At 36.6% G+C, this 20,701-nt stretch overlaps 1 protein-coding gene across 1 annotated transcript; it reads right to left on the bottom strand.

The window, feature by feature from the left end:
* Positions 1-17,962: 17,962 nt before the first annotated feature.
* LOC130987132 (uncharacterized) lies at positions 17,963-20,402 on the bottom strand. Its single transcript, XM_057910756.1, has one exon. It carries the CDS (start codon positions 20,037-20,039, stop codon positions 17,967-17,969), a length of 2,073 nt encoding a protein of 690 aa, XP_057766739.1. The 5' UTR covers positions 20,040-20,402; the 3' UTR covers positions 17,963-17,966.
* Between the last annotated feature and the right edge of the window lie 299 nt (positions 20,403-20,701).

The following is a 20,701-nucleotide window of genomic DNA, read 5'->3' on the forward strand; positions in this document are numbered from 1 at the left end:
AAGTAAGATGTGGTCTTTCGAGATCGAGATCGAGATGATGTTCAAAAGTAAATATCATTAAGTTAGTTTTAGTCTTTCAATATCTAGATGATATGATGTTCATAAGTTCAATTATCAAAAGATAATTATGATATTTCAAGCTCCACATGAGATGATACTCAGAAGTTAATTCCAATCTTTTAAACTCTAGATGAGATTATGCTCGAAAGTCTAACACAGACATCAAGAATTCACATATCAATTAATATGTAATAAAAATTATTTTTAAATCGTTTGTGGGTATATAAATTATCAACAAGTCCGGCCACTAATCTACATGCCTACATGATACTTTTCTATTTTTTAATCTTTTATTATTTATATTAATTTTTATTAATATTTATTTTGTAATGTTTGTCTTTTTTTAGACGAATAACCAATTACTCCAGCTGCCCCATAAAAATATGCATAATATAGGACGACACAAATTTTAAGAAATTCTTTAAAGTGTAGTGTGGGTGAAAAAAAAATATGACATTGATTGTGATGTTTAATGGAAGAATTATTACTATAAATAGACTATGCGTGTTTTTATGCACTACAAGATAATGCGGCTCTAACGATCGAAATTTCGGTCGTTAAAACTCAAAAATCGGTCGTTAATATTTTTAACGACACCGATTTAACCCAATAGTTTCGGTCGTAAAAACCCAATAGTTGGAGTGGGACCAAATTCCTCATCATATTATCAATGATTGATGATTGATTATGTGCAAGTAGTGTCACCTGACCTCACTATTTGGACTGCATGATCTTATCTATTTGAACTTAATTACAAGATCTAGACATTTATTTTAGTTAATTAATTTTTTTAATCTTGAAATTCAATGGGGTTCTCGAACCTGTCTTTTTCTAAATTATTCATGCTTTGAAATTTTGATGGATTGTTGCTTTAATTAGTTTGACATTTAGCTATTATATATGTTAGCCAGGTTGGCAGTGGATCTTGGACCCGGCTCAAATTTGTGGATTCAGATCCATTTTTAAGGGTTTGGATCTCAATTTTTTGAATTCGATGGATCTGGATCTCAATTTTAAAAACGAATTTGGATTTGGATTTTAAAATTTTAGATCCGGATCCGACCCGTAGATCCGTTTTATTTAATATATATATTTTATATTTTATATTTATTTTCATATTTAAAACTTAAGAAATTCCATACGAACACTTATCATAGTCTCAGATATTCTCAATCCATAATCACAACAAAAAAACATAAATCAAAATCAATTATTTTATAAATTTAATTTAAATAATTTATTTTAAAAAATATTTTATAAATTTAATAGAGTGCGGTTGAAAATCAATCACTTTTCAAATTTAAAATCAATACCGCATATGCATATTGGGTCGGTTTGGTCCGGACCAAATCCGAACTTAGAATTAGAATCAATCACTTAATATAATAAATAGTTGTTCGCAGTTCTATTCATTTAACGACAAGTACATTGAAAGCATATAAAAACCTACTTTTACGCATTTTTTTTGAAAAATTATTTCATATTCTAAAAAAATAAACTAATTCATTATTAATAGTTCATAATTTTACTTTGACTCGATCATTGACTCAAATTCAATACTAAAAATTAACTAAGAAATGAAAATGAGTCAAAAACAATACAAATTTTAAAAACTAATATAACAAATTACTATAAAAATATTAAATAATTAACATGCATATTATAATTATTAAAATGATATATTATATTTTTTCTTGTATTTCTTTTACATATATATATATGGTGTGGTTCTAGAGAGAACTACATTATTTGTGAGAACGGGAGAACCATAAAATCTAATGCATTCACTCTTAAAATTAATGCATTCGCTGTTAAAATTAATGCACTAAAAAAAATTAAAAAAATACTCCCTTCAGGATTCGAACCCAGGTTCTATATTCATCCAACAAGATGATGCATCCACCGTAGATCTTGATGATCGAATGGCTGAAAATGGTTCTCCGTTATTTTTTTATTTATGGTTCTTTCTCGAACCTCTCCCTATATATATACTCCCTCCGTCCACGAAAGAACTTCCTATTTTTCTATTTCGGGACGTCCACGAAAGAACTTCCTACTTTTTCCTATTTTGGGACAATACCCCACCAAAGACAATTCTCACCACTCAAATAACATTAATTAAAACAACACAATAAATTATTAATACTTTTTCACAATTCCCAATACACTTTACAACCTTTTCTCCATTCTCAATACACTATACAACATTTTATTAAAACCCGTGCCACTCCCTCCTAGGAAGTTCTTTCATGGACGGAGGGAGTATATATTAAAAATATAAGAGATTTGGGGGTACAATTGTAATCCCTTGCACCAATGTGGCTCCGCCACTACAAGAAAATGCGGCTCTAACGACCGAAAATTTGGTCGTTAAAACCCAAAAATCGGTCGTTAATATTTTTAACGACCGATTTAACGACCGTTTTTTCGGTCGTTGTTTGCATCGTCGCCCGAGTTTTAACGACCGTTTTTTCGGTTGTTAAATTTAACGACCGATTTTTTATTTTTAACGACCGAAATTTCGGTCGTTAAAAAGAGAAAAAAAAATAAAAAATATAAATAAAAAATTATTTTTTTTATTTTTTTAAATAACAACCGAAATTTTATTTTTAACGACCGAAAATTCGGTCGTTAAAAATTAATAAAAAAAATATTTTTTTTTCGAAAAAAAAAAATATATATATATATATATATATATTATATCTTTGTATCCCACAAGTATTTTTAGTGTATTTCTAATGTATTTTGACCTTAATTGCATACCATTTGACGAACTTCCCAGTAGGTCACCCATCTTACTTGTGCTCTAAGTCAAGCACGCTTAACCTTGAAGTTCCTTTCGAGTAGTCATCAATAGAGAACACTCGTATTATTGATATATATAGTACTCCCTCCGTCCCAAACAAAATGTCATGTTTTCTTTTTTGGACTGTTCCAAACGAAATGTCATGTTTCCTTTTTTGGCAATACACTCTCTCTCTATACTTAATATTTAAATAATTTCTACCAACCCACTTTATCTACTTTATACACATTTCTTAATCTCCGTGCCAAAAAGAAATAGGACATTTCATTTGGGACGGAGGGAGTACCTATTAATTCATTTAAACTCTAATTCAATATAAAATATCATTAATCATTCATAACCTTATAATATGTCGAGATAATAACTAAGATTTGTGGTGTCGGCGAAACATTGACGATAAATATACGATCGAATTTAAAATAATAAAAAAAATAATATTATTGCAATTAAAAAAAGAAAAGAAAATATGAGTATGAAAAATAACAATCAAATATACAACAAAATCAATATTAAATCAAATAATCAATATTAATAAAATTAATATTTGAAAAATAATTTTATTATTTTAAAATAATAAAATTATTAATATTTTGAAAATAATGAATCTAATAATTTAGAAAATCTAATAAGTCTAATAATTTATTATAATAACTCTAATAATTTATTATAATAAATCAAATAATTTATTATTATTTGCAAATAATATCACATTTTTATTAATAATCAATATTATCTATTTTTATAGAATAATATTATGAAAATAACAATCATTTTCAAAATATTCTCTATAATTTGAAAAAAATAATTAAATAGAAAATTAATAAAAAATAATTAAATATTTATATATATATATATATATATATATATATATATTTATATATAATCAAAAAATAAATAAAAATAAAAATAAAAACAAAATTTAAAATTTTTAAAATTGAAAAAATAAAATTAACGACCGATTATTCGGTCGTTAATAAATAAAATAAATAAAAAAAATAAAATTAAATAAAAAATATAAAAAAAATAAAAAATAAATAAAAATAATTTTAACGACCGAAAAATTCGGTCTTTAAAAAAAATAATTAAAAAATATTTTTTTATTTAAAAAATATTAAAAAAATTAAAAAATTAAAAAATAAATAAAAAATAATATTAACGACCGAATAATTCGGTCTTTAAAAAAAATTAATTTTATTTTTAAAAAAATTATTTTTTTAAAAAAAATAATTTTTTAATAAAAAATAAAAATATATTCGTTAAAATTAAAAAAATAATTAAAATATAAAAAAATAATTTTTACGACCGAAAATTCGTTCGTTAAAAAAATTTAAATATTAAAATATTAAAAAAATAATTAGCGACCGAATTTTCGGTCGTTAAAAAATAAAAATAAATAAAAAATAAAATAGATCGTTAAACTGTCGTAAATCGGTCGTTAAGGCCGCAACATTAAGTCAGTTTTAGTCTTTCAATATCTAGATGATATGATGTTCATAAGTTCAATTATCAAAAGATAATTCTGATATTTCAAGCTCCACATGAGATGATACTCAGAAGTTAATTCCAATCTTTTAAACTCTAGATGAGATTATGCTCGAAAGTTTAACACAGACATCAAGAATTCACATATCAATTAATATGTAATAAAAATTATTTTTAAATCGTTTGTGGGTATATAAATTATCAACAAGTCCGACCACTAATCTACATGCCTACATGATACTTTTCTATTTTTTAATCTTTTATTATTTATATTAATTTTTATTAATATTTATTTTGTAATGTTTGTCTTTTTTTAGACGAATAACCAATTACTCCAGCTGCCCCATAAAAATATGCATAATATAGGACGACACAAATTTTAAGAAATTCTTTAAAGTGTAGAGTGGGTGGAAAAAAAAAATATGACATTGATTGTGATGTTTAATGGAAGAATTATTACTATAAATAGACTATGCGTGTTTTTATGCACTACAAGAAAATGCGGCTCTAACGACCGAAATTTCGATCGTTAAAACTCAAAAATCGGTCGTTAATATTTTTAACGACCGATTTAACCCAATAGTTTCGGTCGTTAAAACCCAATAGTTGGAGTGGGACCAAATTCCTCATCATATTATCAATGATTGATGATTGATTATGTGCAAGTAGTGTCACCTGACCTCACTATTTGGACTGCATGATCTTATCTATTTGAACTTAATTACAAGATCTAGACATTTATTTTAGTTAATTAATTTTTTTAATCTTGAAATTCAATAGGGTTCTCGAACCTGTCTTTTTCTAAATTATTCATGCTTTGAAATTTTGATGGATTGTTGCTTTAATTAGTTTGACATTTAGCTATTATATATGTTAGCCAGGTTGGCAGTGGATCTTGGACCCGGCTCAAATTTGTGGATTCAGATCTATGTTTAAGGGTTTGGATCTCAATTTTTTAAATTCGATGGATCTGGATCTCAATTTTAAAAACGAATTTGGATTTGGATTTTAAAATTTTAGATCCGGATCCGACCCGTAGATCCGTTTTATTTAATATATATATTTTATATTTTATATTTATTTTCATATTTAAAACTTAAGAAATTCCATACGAACACTTATCATAGTCCCAGATATTCTCAATCCATAATCACAACAAAAAAACATAAATTAAAATCAATTATTTTATAAATTTAATTTAAATAATTTATTTTAAAAAATATTTTATAAATTTAATAGAGTGCGGTTGAAAATCAATTAAAATCAACTACACTCTTTTAGGGATATTAGGTCAAATTTAATTTATTTTTAATATTATTATAAATATATAAATTATATAATTATTTTATAAAAGGTATGGGTCGGTCCGAGTTTGGCGGGTGTTCGAGCGGGTTCAGACCCGGACCGACCCAAATATTTTTCGATCCTAAAAAATAGACCCGGACCAGACCACATATGCATATTGGGTCGATTTGGTCCGGACCAAATCCGAACTTAGAATTAGAATCAATCACTTAATATAATAAATAGTTGTTCGCAGTTCTATTCATTTAACGACAAGTACATTGAAAGCATATAAAAACCTACTTTTACGCATTTTTTTTGAAAAATTATTTCATATTCTAAAAAAATAAACTAATTCATTATTAATAGTTCATAATTTTACTTTGACTCGATCATTGACTCAAATTCGATACTAAAAATTAACTAAGAAATGAAAATGAGTCAAAAACAATACAAATTTTAAAAACTAATATAACAAATTACTATAAAAATATTAAATAATTAACATGCATATTATAATTATTAAAATGATATATTATATTTTTTCTTGTATTTCTTTTACATATATATATATATATATATATATATATATATATATATATATATATAGGGTGTGGTTCTAGAGAGAACTACATTATTTGTGAGAACAGTAGAACCATGAAATCTAATGCATTCACTGTTAAAATTAATGCATTCGCTGTTAAAATTAATGCACTAAAAAAAATACTCCCTTCAGGATTCGAACCCAGGTTCTATATTCATCCAACAAGATGATGCATCCACCGTAGATAAAAAAAAAAAGATCTTGATGATCGAATGGCTGAAAATGGTTCTCCGTTCTTTTTTTATTTATGATTCTTTCTTGAACCTCTCCCTATATATATATATATATATATATATATATATATATATTAAAAATATAAGAGATTTGGGGGTACAATTGTAATCCCTTGCACCAATGTGGCTCCGACGGACGAAAAATGAAAAATATGCATGTTTTTATGGGACGGTGTGAGTACTTTGTAATGTTTGTCTTTTTATTTAGACGAATAACCAATTACTATTACTACTATATTTATATATTTAAACTGGTTCAAATAATTAATTGGATCTAAAATAAGTATATGAATTCTAGACGAATTCAGGTCCTATAAAATAATTTTGAATTACCTTTGTGCTCCGCCTTGACAAATGATTGTAGGTGGGTGAAATAATGACTGTGATTATAAAAATTTTACGTAAAGTAGTTATCCATTGAAACTCGAAAATATATAATTTATACTTATATCATATTCAAAAATACCGCCCTCGTATTATTTATTTTAAGAACAAAACTATAATTTAAAAAAAAAATTAGCATGAAGTAATTTTGCGTCCAATTTCGACGGGCTGTAAACTAGTATACAACTAAAGTAGCTGCCATTAATCTGCTATCAGCCCATAAAACTTGCTAATTAATTTTCCTCAAAAACATCAGGACACTAAATCAAGGTTTCAGCAATTTTAGACGTCCAAATTTCAAATTTAAGGTCAAGTTGTTCCAAAAAAAACTATATCCATCACATGCAACAAAATGGAAGAGAAGAAGGGTTAAACGGATTCTAATTTTCATAACTAGGAAAACCGACGTAGTAACAATCGTAATTCGAATCGAAAAATTGATGTTTCATTAATGGAATAAATTGACCAAACTACTATGTTAATGGTAGACAAAAGTCACAAGCTAAGTAGATATTTAAGTGGTCCTAACTATAAATTAACTGATAGGTTTATTTCTAACACTAAAATCCAGAAAGGTAATTAAAATAAGAAAATGGTGTTTGGTGACATCGGCACTCTACTTATCCTAATCCTACAACAGTAACAGTAACTTGAAATTATGATTGCATTGGAACTCAGTTGAGAATTGTGCATAATTACTCGAAAGATATATATAGGTCGACAATATAAATTGGTAATTAAAATATTGGTTAAGGTGCAAATAGGTCCTTGAAGTGTGAGCCCTTATAGCCATTTGCTCCCCTTACTCACTGTGTGTGCAATTTACCCCCTAAACTTCAAAAAATCGCACATTTGAGCCCCTCTGACCTAATTCCGTTAGTCAACGTTAGTTAGTATTTTTTTTTTATTTTTTTAAATTCTAATTGTGGGGCCCACCTTCATTTCTTTTTCTTCTACCTTTACACTAATGGCTTCTCATCCACCGCCTCGCACTCCCACTCCCCCAGGAAAACCGCTGCTGCCACCCTCGTATTCATCTCCCTCGTCATCTCCACTGCCATCGCTCTCTCCGCCGCTCCCGCATTCTCCTTCCTCTTCTTCTCCTCGAAAGCAGGGGATTATTGTCGAAGAGGTTGGCTTCTTCATCCCTCGCTTCTTCATAAGTCTCGTCGCCGATGCGGTTTCTGACGCAGACGTAGCCGAGGCCGATATTGACATCGTCTGCGACGATCTTCTTGAGCAGCCCCTCCGGCGACTTATCGGCTTTCGTGACAACGGCGAGAGTCCTCTGCCCTGTTTTGTCCACTTTTTGCGACATCTGAATCGACTCACATGTCGGGAAATCGACACCGGCGGATAGAACGTTTAAAATTATGCTCTCCTCCAGCGTAATGTACTTCATTATGATGTTCGAGATCTGTTCGAAGATATCCTCCGGCTGGCCCTTGACTGGAACCCTAGTGATTCTGGGGAGATCGATCATGGTGAGGTTGGGGACGCCTTTCTTCTTGACGACGAGAGTCAAGGGGGTGTTAGAGATCCCATTCCCTTTGCCAGCGATTTCCTGAGTGGTGTACATGATCTCGTCGACGATGTTGGCTTCGTCGGTTTGAACGGTTCTGCCGTTGAATTCGAGGGAAAGCTAAGGCTCGGGACTCGGGTGATTCTTGAGCCTCATGATGAGAGGGACTCTGGTGCAGATGTCGTCGCCGCGGGGGAGGCGGATGCCGACGAGGGATTCGAGGACGCTGGATTTGCCGGAGGACTGGTCGCCGACGACGACGATGATGGGGAGCTGGATGCCTTCCTGCATGATCTTGAGGTGACACAGCTTGTCTACGATGTCCAGCAGTGGCCGGATCCGGGCGTTGTAGGAGGAAATGATGGGGGCGTCATGAGCCGTCGCCGGAGATGATTCTTGGTCCTCTTCTTCAGCTTGTTGGCGATGGTGTTCGGATATTTTGAGGAGATTGGTGTGAAGGTAGAAGAAGAAGAAAGGAAGGTGGGCCCCACAATTAGAATAAAAAACGAGATTCATGTCCAAATCCATTAGATTCACAGGGTCTCGAGTCCTGACCCGGATCCATTCTGTTTTCTCTTTTAAAATAAATTTACAAATATTAAATTAACCAAAAATAAAATCATAATTATTATCTAGAGTTTTAATAATTATTCAAAAATAAATAAATAAAATTTAAATATATATTATATAGATAAATATATACACAATTAATATCATAAGATAAGCCTAAAAGGTTAAGGTGTTGGAGGAGATGTTGTTGTGCGGGGCGATGAAGAAGCTGGTGGTGTTGCTGTATGTAAGCGATGGGCAGTCGACAACCAAAAGATTGGGCGCGTGCAAGCTGACAAGGTGCAAGTCAGAATCGATGAGTACGGGGGCGGTTAAGTTGATGCCGGAGGTGGGTTGCTGAAATTATAAAAAAAAAAAATTAAGGTGCAGATCCACCCCTGAAGTAGATGGTGCAATTAAACTCAAATGTTAACAGACACTTAACCCTTTTCTCGGAGTTCAGGGGTTTAGTTGCACACACAGTGAGTAAGAGGGGTTATACGCTATAGGGACTACTACTTCGGGGGCTAATCTGCACATTTTCCCATAAAAAAATTACTAACTAACGTTGACTGACGGAGTTAGGTCAGAGGGGCTTAAATGTGCGATTTTTTGAAGTTTAGGGGGTAAGTTGTACAGACAGTGAGTAAGAGGAGCAAATCGCTATAAGGGCTCACATTTCAAGGGCCTATCTGCACCTTAACCCTTAAAATATTGATTATCTGACAACAGTTACTGATATGCCCAACCCATCTCTAGCTTGGCCCTATTATGCTCCAGCCCATTAGCCCATTAGGTTTTTATTATTAGATATAAATAATTGTAATCTCTAAGCTTACTGATTATGGAATGAATATTTTGGTGGATGCTTGTCAAATCTCTTTGGTGAGTTCAATAATTACACCTCCTTTATTTATGGAAAAAGTGATTCACCTGTAGTATGCAATGAATCGGAAAAGTGGTGAAATCGTTAAGGCAAGAGAGAAACGAGTAGTATTGTATATTGCGTGTGTTACAATGGCAAGCATATCCCATATTTATAGGCGTTTACAATGAGGGCAAGTAGGAAATTTTACACCTGATAACGACCCCTAGGTTAGTTAGGAAGAATCTTTGCCAAAAGTTGTCAGTGGTCGCCTTCAGTCTTTTTCAGCGTTGTCCGGGTCCGCCAGCTCAAAAGTTTTCTTCATGGATATGTCAGCCCTGCCCGGGTCCGCAGGTTACCTCTTCGCTGTTTTATTCCAGATCTGACCTTCGTTCCGCCTTCCTCCTCTCTAATCATGTCAGCCCTGACTCCTTAAGTGGCAGAATCCTCTCGAAATGGCCCTGAAGCTCATATCCTTCAAGCTTTCCACAAATGATACTATTCAAGTTCCTTTTCACTCTTTTGGTTCCAGGGCTATAATCTTCGTTGCTTCCCGGTTTGCCTTACGCATATTTTACTCCTCATCACTCTCTTTTCTCTCTTGATTTCTAGAGTTTGAGCTACTCGAAATGCTCCACCATTGATAGTAATCGTATCAGTCACAACACAAGGTTATATATTTCTTCCTTTATTTATGAGTAACCCAAAACATGAATACTAATTACTCAGGATAATAGCCTTTAAATTATTTTGCACAAAATCTCCTATACACCAGGGTGTACCGTACACTCAGATTGACTCGTACCCAAATTTTGACCGGCATGCTAATCTAAACTCGCATCCTGACCCAAATTGTGTAAATGACAATACTTATAATTGATACTATTCAATTATATAAATGACACTGTAACATTTTAAAATGTTAATAGTGTCATTTTCAATCTTATAGTGTTATTTAAAATTAGAGCTGACAAAATCAACCCGGCCCGACGGACTGGCCCGGCCCGCCCGTGTTTAGGGCTGGGTTGGGCTGTACAAAATGTAGGCCCAAAAAAACCCGGGCCTAAAAAGCTTGCCTAGTCAGCCCGCCGGGCTGATCGGGCTCCGGGGCAAAAAAGCCTGGGGTTTTCGGGCTAAAAAGCCTGCCCGGTTTTTGCTTCAAAGTTCTCTACTTCTCTTCATTTGTGATGCTTGCAGGTTTTTTATTATACTATAATTTTCAAATTTTGTGATGCTTGCATATTTCGGCGAGCTTTTGTTGTGCAATGAAAATTTTCTGAAAAAAATGTTCTGCATTTAGCTTAAGTGTGATTGCGGGATAAAGAGGATTCTCTAGTTGTTTTGAACATTTTAAAATGTGATTGCTTTATTCATTGGAAACCATACAAGACGTAGCTTCGATTGTGGCTTTGATCCATGTGTTTAGAATGACGTAACTTTAGCTTTGATCGACTTATGTGATGGTGTTCTTGTTTCAGCTATACTCCTGGTTCATGGGCTGATAAAGCAGCTTTGATCCACTTATGTGATGGTGTTCCCGTTTAATAACTGAAATTCGTGTCTGGAATTTGATAAATAATTAGTATTTTAATTAAATCTATTTAGTTTATTTAATTTTTGTATAAAAATAAAAATAGGGTTTAATGAAAAAAAATCATTGAGCGGGTTTGGCCCGACCGTCCGGTAGCCCGGCCGAGGCTGGGCCGGGCCTGAAAATTGACAGCCCGGTCAATTTCGGGTCGGGCTGACCCGGCCCGATAAATCTCAAAAGCCTGCTGGGCTGGGCCGGGTTGGCCTGGCCCGCCCGTTTTGCCAGCTCTATTTAAAATATTATAGTGTCATTTACAATTTTATAGTGTCAATTACATGAAGTGTTATTTATATCTCTGAATAGTATCAATTATACACAATGCCATGTACAATGTTATAGTGTCATTTATACGCAGTATCATTTATATAACAGAATAGTGTCAATTACAGGCAGTGTCGTTTGTATAACCGAATAGTGTCATTTACACGATTTGAGTCAGGATGCGGATTTGGATCAGGATACGGGTCAACCCGGGTATACGGTACACCCGGATGTACCCAAGATCACTTCATTATTTAATTTTGATTGAATTTTAATTTTACATGTTATAGAAAGATTCTATTTATAAATTACTATATTTTTATTTTATTTTAATATTAGAATCGATCGAGATCAGTATATGTTTAAATTAGATTGGAAATTAGGAATAAAAAAAAGGATTTGACTGAGAAAATTTTAAATGGTTATCAATTTGAGATTGAGTCTATAAGAAATTAGAAAATGTACTATGCATGAAGTCGGTGATAATTGGTTGTGATCTCACCCTAATTTGGAGCGTCGCAATAATCAAAATCTATAATTTTACATGGTGTGCAAAATTAAAATTTGATCAATTACGTAAGTAAATAAATATTTAAATAAGAGATGAAAACGTAATTTTTAATAAAGAAAGTGACAATAAATGATTTCATATATATGAAAACCATCAATATAGGTCATGTATATTTTAAAGACTATCATTCATACATTTTTTTAGAAGTGTTGAAATGAAAATTAAATAAAATTGTTTCTAATAAAGAATCTATCATCCCCATACATATTGGAATATGGATATATATGTTTATGAATGGATTGAAGGTAAACTATTGATTGTGTATATACTCCACTACAGATAGTCATCAACCAAACACAAGTTGGAGCTACACTTCTCCACTTGAAAATTAAATTATACACAACCACATATTATTGCACTCACTCATCATCTTCCAAGTAAAAACAAAAATATATCAAACATAAGGTGCCCAAAAAGCGCTATTCTATCTATCTCATTAATAATATCCCAATTACTATATTGAAATGATTTAATAGTAATATTCAATACATTTTTCATTAAAAAATTAATTACTTAAAATATTATTAATGGTGGACCTAACTTACTTTATACATCAACTCACTTAAAATAATCCTTAAATTTCTTTTACCAACTCACTTTATACACTAACTATATTTTTTCTCAATTTTCGTGTCCAATGGAACTTTACTAATGAGAGACAGATGGAATATTTGGTAATATGTTGTAATATTTGCAAAATACAAGGCCATCCTCATGACTACCCATATAAATACTACAACCACCTTAGTTTAAATTGAAAATTCAAATTTGCACCGATCATATTCCTAAAAAATTTGTTGTCTCGTAACAATGGGGAACTGCCTAGTTATAATATATGTGGATAAATAACTAAAGGGTGATTCAATTCATAGTCTCCATTTTACTCCCTATAACTTCTTAATAAAAAATGTTAAAAATAATTATAAATTTACTATTTAATCCATATATTCCATAGCCCCAAATTAAGGGTGATTTCATAGCCTAACTAAATTCCAAACTTGTTTTTTTCTCTCTGCCGATCGATGTGCAGTCATGGACACTATAAAAACCCGTCGCCGCCATCATCATTTGCGAGAATATATGTTATTGTTCGGGAGTATTTGTTTAATGATGTGTTGTTGAATTTTGTGGTTGATTAGAGGGATGAGATGTTGCCATTGAAGAGCACGATTGACAAATGGACAAAACACAAAATCCATGGTTTTTGTTCAAGAACGATGATGAAATTTATGTTTTGTCTGGTTTTTACTATAAAGAAATTGACAGTTTGTGGAGTTCGGTTACTAATATCTTGTTTGATGAGTGATAGTAGTTGTTTCTTACGGAAAATCATCGTTTTTTGAGTATCGACTCCATATATTTGATTAGAGATTTCTTTACATTTAAACTTTTTAGATTTTGGAGATAGATGGTTACAATAGTACATAATTTATGCAATGACAATGCTCGGATTCTTAGTTAATTTAGAACTATGAATTTTTAGATTAAGCATGATTTTATTGGGAGTATAGATTATAGGGTAATTTAGTAAATTTATAATTATTTATTAGTATTATTTTAAATAGGGGGACTACACTGAGTAAAATTGAGGCTATGAATAGAATCACCATAATTAAATATAGTATTCCATTCGTTCCATTATTGTTGGCATGTTTTCCTTTTGGGGGTGTTCCATTAATAATTGGCCTATTTATATTTTTGGTAATTATTCTACACTATAAACAATGCGGCCTCACACGTCTTTATACACTTTTACACTACAATCTTGTTCTCCTAAATACATGTGTTCAAAAGAAATAGGCCAACAATAATGGGATGGAGGGAGTACTTATTTGGGGTGAGCAGCAGGTCGGACCCGGACCGACCCGGATCGACCCGCCGGGTTTGATGGACCAAAAATTTTGAAAACCTGGACCGACCCTAACCGAATTTTAAGAGAGGACCGACCTAGGACCGGACCGAACCCGAACATCGAGTTCGATTCGGTCCGGGTTCGACTTGTCGAAATGTAACTTTTTTTATTTTTCCTGCTTTACACTCAATTTTTAGATTTATAACTTAAGAAATTCCATACGAACACAAATCATAGTCTCAAATATTCTCAATCCACAATCACAACAAAAAACATAAATTAAAATAAATTATTTTAGGATTAAGGTGCAGATGCACCTCTGAAGTATAGGCCCCTAGAGCGTATACCCCCCATTCTCGACCTTGGATCAAATACCCCCCATAGTAAAAAAAATAGTGCAATTAAACCCAGCGAGATAACGGCCGTTAAGCGTCCGTTACCTTTGAAATTTTGTTGAAGCGAGCAGAGACAAATCTACATTACATGGCATGGGGGCACGTGCCCCACAATTATTTTATATATTTTTACTCATTATATATATATATATATTTGTATATATATTTAATTAAAGTATATAATAACTAAGCAAACCTTTAAATTTTCAATCCCCAATAAATATATACTTAGTTTGAAAGGATATTTTCTGTAATGAATATCATAAAGAATGCGGTTAGATAAGAGATAAATGAATAATTAATAGTTTGATTGTATATACTGAGAAAAAGATTTTTGATGGTCGATCATGCAAATGTTTCAGTTAATGAAAACTTATAAATTTTAATTTTAATAGACTAGAATTATTATGTAGTAAGGTGTTAGACGAAAAGCCTGAGAGAAAAGTGAAAGCTCTGGCGAAGGCATATTCAACTCCGATGACTAAACATGGAAGTTCCAGCGCCAGGTTGTTACTTGTTAGTCACGAGTTCAACACCAAATCCCTGAGCAAATTTATGAGAAAACTGGAGCAGAAATCGGCGTGTACACTCACGCTTCCATTTGTGCATGGAATTGGGCCAACCTCCAGCCATTGTGCATGCATGATTGATCTGTATGGCCATGCATGATTGATCTGTATGTGATAGAGTGAAGATGGAAGAAGAACGGAACTGACTTATAACTGAAGAAGAACCCTCAAAACCGAGGTCCACAGAGAAATCTCTCTGCCACAGCGACGTGCTGTAAAACCAAATAAATCATGCATGCCCTAACCCTACGATACTGAAATATTAAATAGTCTCTGCCACAAAGCCCATGGACAAGGCCCGTGGATAAAACAAACTAAATAGAGACACATAGAAACTAATTAATTAACCAATCGCCAAAAGGCCCAGGCCCACAGCAGCCTGGGCTGCAGTAACTCCTTTCTTGCGTCGAGAGTAAACCTGCCAAGTTGGTGCTCCTCTCTGCGCATCTCTATCAATTGCCCCGGTCGACGAAGCAGCCTTGTCCTCAAGGCTGAGATCTGGAAACTGTCCGCGAACATCCGCAACGTCCAGCCAAGTACTTTCATCGTCAGGCAAGCCTTGCCACTGAATAAGCACCTGGTCCACCGATCTGCCTTCTCGATCAATGGTGCGTCGTTGCAAAACAGCTGCCGGTAAAAAGGGAGGATCCACAGCCAAAAGATCCTCCGGCAACGATGGTGATGCCGTAGCAGCTCCGATTGCGGGTTTCAACAAAGACACATGAAACACGGGGTGGATACGAGAGGTGTCCGGTAATTTCAAACGATACGCCACCGGACCAATCTTTGCCTCGACTGAAAACGGACCAAAAAACTTAGGAGCAAGCTTCACATGTTTTCTGTCATACAAGCTCCGCTGTCTATATGGCCGGAATTTTAAGAAAACCATATCTCCGACTTGAAACTCGAGAGGACGCCGGTGTTTATTGGCCTCTCGTACCATGCGCTCCTGAGCTCGATTCAAATTGTACCTCAGATGCTGAAGTATCACATCGCGCTCCTGCAAGGACTCCGCGAGAGCCTGCACACGGACCTCCCCGGGAAGAAAAGGAACAATCATTGGCGGTGGGCGTCCGTATACTACCTCAAAAGGAGTAGATTGGGCACCCGAATGAAATCCTGTATTATAGCAAAATTCAGCCCATGACAACCACTTTCCCCACGTTTTCGGCCGTTCCGACGCAAAACAGCGTAAGTAAGTTTCTAAACAGCGATTCAGGACCTCAGTCTGGCCATCCGTCTCGGGATGATAGGCGGAACTCATCCTCAAAGTAGTACCCGATAGTTTGAACAGCTCTCTCCAAAAAGAACTCAAAAAAATAGGATCACGGTCCGATACAATCGAGCTGGGCATTCCATGAAGCTTCACAACCTCCCGGGCAAAGACATCAGCTACCGTTCTGGCTGTAAAAGGATGTTTGAGGCCGAGGAAATGACCGTATTTGGAAAAACGATCGACGACCACCAAAATGCAATCAATACCTGCTGACCGCGGAAGTCCTGTGATAAAGTCAAGGCTGATATCCTCCCAAACCCGATCTGGAATAGGTAAGGGATTGAGGAGGCCAGCAGGTGATTTCGTCTCGTATTTGTTTCGTTGGCAGATGTCACATGCTGCTACAAATTGGGTGACTGAACGCATCATACCAGGCCAATATAGATTAGTGGCGAGACGACGGTATGTGCGAAACGCCCCCGAATGACCACCTGTCGGAGATGCATGAAACTCAGCCAAAAATCGCTGCACCCACTGGGATGATTTTGGAAGTACCAGACGCCCTTTATAGAAAAGAGTGCCCTGCGATAGGGAGTAATGCGTGGGGACGACACCGCCCTGCTCCAAGGTGGTGATGATATCTGCCAACTCCGGGTCAGTTCTAACCTCGGCTTGGAGACGACCCCAATCCACCCAACTAGGCACCGAAACTGCCGCTAACTCGATTTCTTCATCGCGGCGTGAAAGAGCATCTGCTGCTCGATTAAGACCACCAGCTTTGTATATGACTTCAAAATCGAAACCCAATAATTTAGCTGCCCAATTTTGTTGAGCCGGGGTGGTCAGGGGCTGCACCAACAACTGTTGTAGGCTGCGCTGATCAGTTCGCACCACAAATCGACGTCCCAGCAAATAGGGCCGCCAATGCTGAATAGCCAAGACCAACGCCATTAGCTCTTTTTCATACGCCGATTTGGTCAAAAGACGACCGGACAACGCCTTGCTAAAATAGGCCACTGGTTTGTTATCTTGCATAAGAACAGCTCCCAACCCTCGTCCTGACGCATCACACTCAATCACAAAAGGCTTGGCAAAATTAGGCATTTGTAAGACTGGGGCTGTTGTCAATGCCGATTTGAGAGCGAGGAAAGCCTGGTCCGCCTCCTTCGGCCAATGCCATCGTCGCGCATCGTCTTTCTTTAACAGAGCTGTCAACGGAGCTGCTATCTTACCATAGTCGCAAATAAAGCGACGATAGTACCCAGTGAGTCCAAGAAAACCGCGCAGACCACGAAGGGACACCGGAGTGGGCCACTGCAAAACGGCAGATATTTTAGATGGATCCATCTGCACGCCTTTGGCCGACACAATATGACCGAGATACTCTACAGTTGTCGCACCCAATATACATTTCTTTGGATTGATAATTAGTGAATGAGTGTGGAGCGTTTGAAACACTTGTCGCAGGTGTCGGAGATGGCTGTTCCAATTGCAGCTGTAGACTAATATATCATCAAAGAAAACCAACACGAACCTTCGTAGAAATGGACGAAAAATGTCATTCATAAGGCTCTGGAATGTAGCGGGAGCGTTAGTGAGCCCAAATGGCATAACCAAAAACTCGTAGTGCCCCGAGTGTGTACGAAAAGCAGTCTTCTCGATATCTTGAGGGGCCACCCGTATTTGGTGATATCTGGCGCGTAGATCGAGTTTGCTGAAACATCAGGCGCCATGTAATTCATCAAGTAACTCTTGGATGACAGGAATGGGATACTTATCGGGCACTGTCATCTTGTTTAAGGCGCGATAATCGACGCAAAAACGCCAAGATTCATCTTTCTTTCTTACCAATAATACCGGACTTGAGTACGGACTGTTACTCGGTTGGATAATGCCGGCCTCCAGCATCTCTCCTATAAGTTTCTCCATCTCGTCTTTCTGAGAATGATTATATCGATATGGCCTCACCGAGACCGGTGAGGTGCCTTCCTTCAGAACGATCCGGTGATCGCTTGCTCGCTGCGGGGGCAGGCCCGCCGGGGCGCTAGTAACACGTGGGAAATCGGATAATAAAATCTCAATATCATGCTGCTGTTGAGAATTCAAGGATTCTGACTTGCCAAACTGACTAAGGCCACTTTCTCCCTCCAGCACCCACAACACCCATGCCTGATCTACCGATGTTAAAGAGGAGAATTCCGTTTTGGTGCACGCTCGGCGAGTCAGTGAAGGATCGCCGCGAAGGCAAACACGTGTGCCCTGATAATAGAACTCCATTGTGAGGTTAGACCAGTTGGCGGTCACGTCGCCAAGGGTGGCGAGCCAAGAGACCCCCAAAATCACATCAACACTGCTCAAGGGAAAGACGAAACAAGTAATAAGAAATAGGTGAGAATCAAGTTTCAAAGGGACAGCCTTACAAACGCCTGTGATGTGCACCCGCGAGCCATCGCCGAGAACTACAGTCTGTGTTGACGTTGGTTCAACAGGCAATTGTAAGGATGCAGCCACTGTCTCGGAGATGAAGCAATGACTAGCTCCACTATCAATCATCGTGAGTAGTTTTAAACCATCCACCGCACTAAACAGCTTCAATGTACGTGGGCCATCGAACCCATTAGAGGATAACTTGGACAGTTGCAAGTGTTGTAGCTCAGGCTCGAGAGAGGGAAACTCCTCTGGTGCGTGGTCCTCCAGGTCCAATTCCGTTGAATCCTCTGGTGGGTCCCCGTCACCCAGCAGGATGACGTTTAAGGATTGTGATGGGCACTTGTGCAGCGGTCCATATGGTTGACTGCAGCGGAAACACTTTCCCTGCGCGAGATATTCCTTGATCTGGTCCTCCGTTAGGTGGCGCGACTTGCGGTTTCCTCGGTATCCAGAGGAAGCTCTGAAAGAATTATTAGCTGATTGACCAGAAGCGTTGGGCGTAGGAGTAGAATTTCGGAACCCGCCGCTGACCGCGGAGTTCCCGCCCCGAAAAGATGTTGCGGGTGTCGACCCAATAACTGGCGCCCCTCCCCGAAAAGATGCTGTCGATCGCAGTGGGGCGGTGCTGGGGAAAGACGACCGAGTAGGCTGCGATGATCCTCGCGAAGAACGGCTGATGCGGCGGGCTGCCCGGATGGCGGTAAAAACATTCACTGAATCTGACTCAGTAATTCGATCCCGAATGGAGGAGTGAAGACCACCCAGAAACATACCTAAATATTGAGCTGGCGGAAGCTCCGGGAGCTGCGCAATTCTTTCTTCAAATAAGGCCAAATACTCTTCCAAGGGACCAGTTTGGCGCGTGATATGCATAGCTTCATAGGCGTTGATAGCCGAACTATCGCCAAATCGTTCAATAAGCTCTTGAGAAAACTGACTCCATTCAATGGAGGCGGAACGACGTAAAACCCATTGGGCCCAGAACATTGCTCGCCCCGACATGGCAATAAGTGCCAACTGCACACGATCCGAAGGTGGTGTACGATGGACTAAGAAGTATTGCTCGGATTGAGCAAGCCAAGCAATAGGGTCTGTACCATCAAACATAGGAATATCCATCCGTGGAAACGAAGGCCCCTGCAGTCCTCCACCGCCGAGTGGAGGGGGTGTCTTCTCACCCGTGATTTCAGGCCCACGATCCTTGGTCAAGTTCTGAAGTTGAACCAGGATGGAGGCTAGGGTATTCTCAACGGATACCATGGAACCCTCCAAACCCTCGACCTTGCCTGCTACCGAGTCGACCGTTGTCTGCAAGTCATCTACCATCTGCTCCATCTGTTCCAGACGTTCCTTTTGCGTGGCCATCACGAAAAGGTGGCAGGTCGGACCAAATTGATAGAGTGAAGATGGAAGAAGAACGGAACTGACTTATAACTGAAGAAGAACCCTCAAAACCGAGGTCCACAGAGAAATCTCTCTGCCACAGCGACGTGCTGTAAAACCAAATAAATCATGCATGCCCTAACCCTACGATACTGAAATATTAAATAGTCTCTGCCACAAAGCCCATGGACAAGGCCCGTGGATAAAACAAACTAAATAGAGACACATAGAAACTAATTAATTAACCAATCGCCAAAAGGCCCAGGCCCACAGCAGCCTGGGCTGCAGTAACTCCTTTCTTGCGTCGAGAGTAAACCTGCCAAGTTGGTGCTCCTCTCTGCGCATCTCTATCAGTATGGCCGTGCATGATTGCTGCGTGAGGCTCAAGATTTCATACGGAGCATATCTATATAGAGCCGGATGTTGTAGCTTGGGGTTCACTCTTGGCTTCTTGTAGAGTTCACAAAAATTTGAAGGTTGCTACAATGGCAGCGGAGAGGATACTTTTGATTGAACCAGACCATAGTGGAGCCTATTCGACCTTAGCAAATGTCTACTCTGCTTGTAGGAAGTGGAAAGAAGCTGCAAAGATAAAAAGGTCGATGAAGGAGAGGAATGTAAAGAAATAGCAAGGGATCAGCTGG

Source organism: Salvia miltiorrhiza, chromosome 5, assembly GCF_028751815.1.
Source record: "Salvia miltiorrhiza cultivar Shanhuang (shh) chromosome 5, IMPLAD_Smil_shh, whole genome shotgun sequence".
In the NCBI taxonomy this organism is placed as follows: Eukaryota; Viridiplantae; Streptophyta; class Magnoliopsida; order Lamiales; family Lamiaceae; genus Salvia; species Salvia miltiorrhiza.